This window comes from Delphinapterus leucas, chromosome 8 (genome assembly GCF_059928025.1).
Source record: "Delphinapterus leucas isolate spDelLeu-1000000601 "Yukka" chromosome 8, BTC_Dleu_Yukka2, whole genome shotgun sequence".
In the NCBI taxonomy this organism is placed as follows: Eukaryota; Metazoa; Chordata; class Mammalia; order Artiodactyla; family Monodontidae; genus Delphinapterus; species Delphinapterus leucas.
In genome coordinates, this window is record NC_143136.1 from 18,792,585 (window position 1) to 18,799,612 (window position 7,028).

Here is a 7,028-nt window from a genome sequence, read left to right on the forward strand (position 1 = left end):
AAGTCTCCTAACATAGGGGTGGTCTTTGGGGATGCCCCAAAGACAATTCCTGATTTTTTTCATATTCTAAACGCTATGGGGGTTAACACTGTGGGCGAATTTGGCCTCCAGGCTGCTAATTTGAAACTTCTGACTTCTTAGAGTTTCACCTTAATTTTAGTCCCGTCTCTGTAGTGAAAAAATTCACCTGACACACACTTAGCAAATCTTTACCACATGCTAAGCGCCATACTAGGAGCTACAGACACAAAAGTGAATAAGACACAATCCTTACCTTCAACAAGGCCGCTATCTAATAAGATGGACGTGTACAAGAATAACCGCAGCATGATGTGCTACACACGCTAAAATAAATGAATAAGATGCTCTAAGAGTCCAGACAACTGCATACACGGTGCTTTGCTGTGTATGTACACATCCCTCAGTTCATCTGGTCCTCACAATCCGAAGTTATTATCCCAGTTTTACAAAGAAAGAAGCTGAACCTGAAGGGCAAATAGGTTTTGGATTTTGCCTAAGATAGCGCAATCTTCTTAAAATATTCATTCTGCTGGGGTTGGGGTGCACAAGGAAAAAAGAGGGCCAGGGAAGGTCTGCAAGAGGCCGTGTGTTCTGTAATCACCAAGGCTCCTTGCTCTGTAGAGACCATGACCCCATTTCCCAAAGCAGCCTCATTGTATGCCCTTGCCAGTTTTCTTTTTAATGAATGAGTCTTGTTCTCCCAACCATATGGTTAGTCTACTGGGAAAAGAGACCTTGTCATATTTCACTGTATTCCTTTCCATGCCTTGCCTAAGTAAGGTGTCGATTAGCTATTTTGTTGGTAGAAAGTTGCCATTGCTAGTTATTTTATCCTGATGTGTTGTTCTGTCAGACAGCTCTGGCCCTAGGAAACACTCTGATACGAGAGGCAGGTGAATCCTTTCTAAGTGACTAGCCTGGGAGACAGGTTTCTTAATGTGACCAATAGGCACATAGGGCACTTCTGATGATTTCCTCAGTGAAGGGAGACAGCTAGAAAATGTAAGGCATGCAAGGGAAAGCAGAAGTAGATTAAAAAGCCCATTCTTGCAAGAAATGGAAATGAAACGTAAAAAGAAGGAATAGCTTCAGCTGAGACCTCCACCTGAGCTCTGAGGGCGTTGAGATGCATGTCGCAGATCCTGCCTATGGCTTAGGGACAGAAGAGGGTGGGGAAGTCAAAATCAGCCATGATATCTGAATCTCCATTTCCTTTTTTCCTCTTTGGAGTCAACAAACGTTATGATACCTCACAACAATGCTTTCTGGGGGTGGAATCATTGTCTCCTCTCACCGGTGAAAATGCCAAGGACTCAGTGAGGTTAAGTCACTTGCCCAAGGTCACAAAGGGCAGTCAAGATGCGAATCCAGGTACTGAGGGCTTCGGTCCAGAGCTCAGGCAGTTCTGGCAGCAGGAAAACGGGCAGGTGACGATGGCGAGGGCCGGCTAATAGTGACGGCGCTGATGACGGGGCCACTGACCGGCGGGTAGCCTGCGAGCCGCAGGAGATTCCGGGGGTCGGCCCTCGCAGACAGACTGTGGGGCTCGGCTCCGCGGAGCAGCCTAAGGGATCGAAAACCTGGGGCTCAGGCTGTGCAGCTCCTGGTCCTCGGCCGCCCACGGGCGTTGGCGAAGGCCAGCCATCCCGGCCGGGGACCAGCAGGCCGCTTGCAGCTGCAAGGGGTTCCTGGGGGACAGGCCAGAGCCGGGCAGTCGGCCGGAGCCTCCAGGGAGGCGGGTCGGGGAGGGCGCCGGCGAAGGCTGGCTACAGCCACTTCGGATAAACAGTCTCTACAGCACCCGCCCTAAGTCAGAACACCTGAGCCACAGGCGCCCCCATGACGCAGGTGGCGAGACTCGTCCTGGCACTGCGCCCTGCGTCCCAACAGCGGAGCTCAGGAGCTCTGAGTGTCGGCTCAAAACCCGGAGCGAAGGGTTAAAGATCCGGTCGCTACCCCTAACCCACGCGGGACAGGTGAGGGACGGGGATACGCCAGGGGGAGGGGACTCGCCCTGGCCCCACCCCTCCGGGCCGCCTATCTTTTGGGGCGTGGCCTATGGGCTGCCCAGCTCCTAGTGGGCGGTCGGGGCGCGTGGGCCCGCCCCCCGCGTATAAGAGCGGTGCGGCACTGCAGCTAGCGCAGTTCTCACTGAGACCCGTCACCCGGACTCTACGTGAGACCCACCGCCTGGACTCACCATGGTGAGTGCGGCCCTGCCGGCATCTCGCCCGTCCCTTAATTGCCCCTCTTCTTCGGGGAACCTCCCTCCCGGGATGCTCGGAGCCCTCCATCCGAAGTTCCTGGTCTCGAGGAGTTGGCGGAGGAGTGGGGTGGGGGGGTGGGGGGGTGCATTTCCCTCACCCCACCCCCTCCCGGTGACTTTGGCTGAGCCACGTTGTCCACTTTCGGAGGCTGGGGAAGGGAGTGGAGTGGGGTGGGATTCTTCACGAGCAGAGAGGAGTCCTCCTGGAATCCCCTCCTGCTCCACCAAGCATTTTGTGCCCTAATTCTCCTGAGGGGAGTCACGCGGTCCCGTGCCCAGTCCTTTCCGCTGGCGAGGAGACCCGCTCGGCTGCCCTCCGCCCCTATCCTCCCCCTCACTTCCCGGTCCCCGGAACTGACCAAACACGTGCTTGGCGCAAGAAGGTGGAGGGGGTCAGATTACTTGGTGCAGCATCCCCCTTTCCTCCGACTGTGTGTGTATCCCTCCTACCCACAGTCCCCTGTGACTCAGCACCCCTCTTCTGATCCTGGAGGGGTGGCGAGAATGGGGTTCAGCCTAGTCAGGCGAGCCGGATTCTCTCCAGCCGGAATCAGGGTGCACGGACGGGCAGAGACAGCTGGCGCTGAGCGAGAGTGCGGCCGGGGCCAGGTTGGGGGGAGGGGAAAGAGGTGTGTGTAGGGGGGTGGTATTTATAGCCTAGGGACCGGGACCGAAATCCAATCCTCGCTTTCCGCCGGGATGTAACTGGAAAGAATCTAGAAGCGGGGGGGGGGGGGGGTGCGAATGCAGGGCCAGGGTGCAGGATGGCGCTCACCCTGCCCAGGGCAAGGCGGTTACCTCTGGGGCCTCACCGCAGGTTCCGCTTCCTTTTCTGGGTATTTGGAAACCGTCACCCCGCCATTTCGGTGTCGAAAAGGGAGGCTGCGCCGGCCCTGCGTGGCACCACTTTGGCTCTTCAGAGGTTAATTTCACACTGGCAGGGATGAGCCTAGGGCAGCGAGTGCCCCAGTACCCACAACCCGTATTGCCTGCGCCTGCCGTCTTTTGCTCTCTGCAGTCTCGGTGAGGGCTCCGCAGTGGACGAAGGTGGTGAAGACACCCAGGGTGTGGGGGTGGAGGTGACGAGCGCAGCCAGACGGGCTTGAAAGGCGGTGGGGGGAGGGCATCCTGCTGGCCAGCGTGGTCAGTTGACGCCTGGCTGGAAGGCTGAGACACCTCTGCAGCCCGCAAGAATGAAAGGGGGAGAGGGTTATACGAAATACTAGTTGTTCCATCCTCAGAGCAAAGAACTAATCAAGCTGGGGACCTCTAGCTATAAATTCATAGCTCCGGAAAACCTTCTGTCCCTCCTCAGGCTCTTGAGAAGCTGATTTGTGGGAGTAGGGATTGGGAACAGCTGAAAAATCGCTTGTCCTTGTCTCAGTTACTGCAGTGTCTGCCTGTCTCATACACACTTGCCCTCTCCGTCCTCCCTGAGTGTCCTGTGAATGTAGCAGGGTCATGTGGAGCCACAGCTCTTACTTGACAAGGTCCCAATGGAGAAGTAGGCTGAGGGACTGGCCTGCCCTACTGGGTGCCTCCAGTTGGAAAGTCCTATGCAGGGGAGCCTGGGCAGGCTGCCAGCCTCTTTGACCTCTGCCCAGCCCCAAGCCTCCACTTTTGCCAACTGAGTGATCCTAACTGGTAGGTGATAGGGTGGGAGAGAGGCTCATGAGGTAAGGACTTATGTATGTGGAGCTTATGCCATGTCCCCTCTCTTTATCCTTCAGCGTGAATGCATCTCAGTCCATGTGGGGCAGGCAGGTGTTCAGATGGGCAATGCCTGCTGGGAGCTCTACTGTCTGGAACATGGGATTCAGCCAGATGGGCAGATGCCCAGTGACAAGACCATTGGTGGAGGGGACGACTCCTTCACCACCTTCTTCTGTGAAACCGGCGCTGGAAAGCATGTGCCCCGGGCAGTTTTTGTGGATTTGGAGCCCACCGTAATCGGTGAGAGGAAGAGAGGGTGGAATTGAGGGGATGGAAAGTGACTCTAAGCTTCTCTCTGGAGAGAGGGTGTGTAGACCTGGCTTTCCTGGCCCTAAAAACCCCTTGCCCTGCTGAAAGCTAAAGAAGGCAAGCTGATTGCAGGCTGGCCTGGGCAGCAGGTCTGGGTTTCCCATACACACTGGTATCTCAGGCTGGCAGAAGGATGAGCTCTTCCATATATCTGACCACAGTTACCAGGCTGGGGGAGGGAGGTATGTGCTGAGCACAGCCTTGTGGTTTCTGCCCTAATGATGTGGTTTATGCCCTTCCAGATGAGATCCGAAATGGCCCATACCGACAGCTCTTCCACCCCGAGCAGCTCATCACTGGGAAAGAGGATGCTGCTAACAACTACGCTCGTGGTCACTATACCATTGGCAAGGAAATCATTGACCCTGTACTGGACCGAATCCGCAAGCTGGTGAGAACTTGGGATGGAAGGAAGGGAGCGTTTGAGAGGATGCTAATGGTCAGAAACATTTTTTCCCAGATCCATTTCTTTTTTTTTTTGCGGTATGCGGGCCTCTCACTGCTGTGGCCTCTCCCGTTGTGGAGCACAGGCTCCGGACGCGCAGGCTCAGCGGCCATGGCTCACGGGCCCAGCCGCTCCACGGCATGTGGGATCTTCCCAGACCGGGGCACGAACCCGTGTCCCCCGCATCGGCAGGCGGACTCTCAACCACTGCGCCACCAGGGAAGCCCTCCCACATCCATTTCATGGGGTCATCTCTAATTGTACATGTCCCAGAGCATGCTGCAGCTATGGGATACTCATTAGTCTTTGCCTTGACTCCTGAGAAATTTTAGGCGTTTGTGAAGCCAGAAGATAAAGAGTTCCTCAGGCCCCTTCCCTGCCCACATTGCTCTCTACTTTCTTGCCTTTCAGTCTGATCAGTGCACAGGACTTCAGGGCTTCCTGGTGTTCCACAGCTTTGGAGGGGGCACTGGCTCTGGCTTCACCTCACTCCTGATGGAGCGGCTCTCTGTTGACTATGGCAAGAAATCCAAGCTGGAGTTCTCCATCTACCCAGCCCCGCAGGTGTCCACGGCCGTGGTGGAGCCCTATAACTCCATCCTGACCACCCACACCACCCTGGAGCACTCAGACTGTGCCTTCATGGTGGACAACGAAGCCATCTATGATATCTGCCGCCGCAACCTAGACATCGAGCGCCCGACGTACACCAACCTCAACCGCCTCATCAGCCAGATCGTCTCCTCCATCACGGCCTCCCTGCGCTTCGACGGCGCCCTCAACGTGGACCTCACGGAGTTCCAGACCAACCTGGTGCCCTACCCTCGCATCCACTTCCCCCTGGCCACCTATGCGCCAGTCATCTCTGCAGAGAAAGCCTACCACGAGCAGCTGTCGGTGGCAGAGATCACCAATGCCTGCTTCGAGCCTGCCAACCAGATGGTGAAGTGTGATCCCCGTCACGGCAAGTACATGGCCTGCTGCCTGCTGTACCGTGGAGACGTGGTGCCCAAGGATGTCAACGCCGCCATCGCTGCCATCAAGACCAAGCGCAGTATTCAGTTCGTGGACTGGTGCCCCACGGGCTTCAAGGTTGGCATCAACTACCAGCCCCCCACTGTGGTGCCCGGGGGTGATCTGGCCAAGGTGCAGCGTGCCGTGTGCATGCTGAGCAACACGACCGCCATCGCTGAGGCCTGGGCCCGCCTGGACCACAAGTTCGACCTGATGTATGCCAAGAGGGCGTTTGTGCACTGGTACGTGGGCGAGGGCATGGAGGAGGGTGAGTTCTCCGAGGCCCGGGAGGATATGGCTGCCCTGGAGAAGGATTACGAGGAAGTAGGCATCGACTCCTATGAGGACGAGGATGAGGGAGAAGAATAGAACAGCTGCCTGGAGTCCACTCACTGTGTTTATTGCAAAATCCTTTCGAAATAAACAGTCTCCTTGCACGGTTTCTTGTCCCCTCCTTGGGTGATTAAGCTTCTGCTGCCTCGTCCCCTTTTGTGCTGCTGCTGCTTCTGCTGCTGCCCTCACTATGTGCTGCTCGTGACTCTTTCCCTTCCGTGGCTGAAAGTGAGAACTTCAGGCCAGGAAAGAAAGACCTTCCTTGCCAGGCCCAGGAAACATGACCCCGTGTATGATCCTAGAGGAGCCCAGGATAGGGGGGAGATGAGGACCAAGTCTTGGACCCGTCTGTCCAGCCATAAGCTGTTAAAGGATCTGAGGCTTCACTTCTGTTCCAAGTAGTAGTTTAAGCCCAGCAGTTTCTGTATTTGAGAGTTAGACGGCTACCCTATTCTTCCCGCTGCTCTGCATTCACTGACTCTGGAGGCAAGGCTTGGCCCAGGTACCTCTGTGCGTTATAAGGGCTTGGGAGTGGGGCTGAGCTGGCCCAGAGTTCCTGGGCATGGAGCCTAGTCATAAGCTTGGGGGATGGGAGGGAACAAGGGCGATCTCCTAGAGTTGTTTATGTCACTGCACCTCCTAGCAGCTTTGCAAAGCTTACTGTTGGTCTCGCTGCTTTGCTGGGGCCTAGGGCTGTGCCATTAAAAGTCAGGTCATTTCCCCTCTGTTTGTGCTTTCTTTCTGGCCTCAGCCTCTGTGCTAGCTGGTGGAAGCCTCCTGCCAGGGCCCTGGGGAAAACTTCAACTTTGCTAATAGGCACCCTGGGACCCACACTGACGTCAGCTGTTGGGGGTGGGCACAGTGCGGGGAAGAAGCTTCAATCTCAGGAGCAGGAGATGCGAACCCTGCCCTTGCCTCCCCTCCCTG

At 56.1% G+C, this 7,028-nt stretch overlaps 1 protein-coding gene across 1 annotated transcript; it reads left to right on the forward strand.

Moving 5' to 3' along the window:
• The first annotated feature begins 2,115 nt into the window (after positions 1–2,115).
• LOC111171848 (tubulin alpha-4A chain) lies at positions 2,116–6,210 on the forward strand. The gene is made up of 4 exons (XM_022567740.2): positions 2,116–2,225; positions 4,018–4,240; positions 4,552–4,700; positions 5,166–6,210. The coding sequence occupies exons 1-4, from the start codon at positions 2,223–2,225 to the stop codon at positions 6,135–6,137; spliced, it is 1,347 nt and encodes a 448-aa protein (XP_022423448.1). The 5' UTR covers positions 2,116–2,222; the 3' UTR covers positions 6,138–6,210.
• Positions 6,211–7,028: the final 818 nt, after the last annotated feature.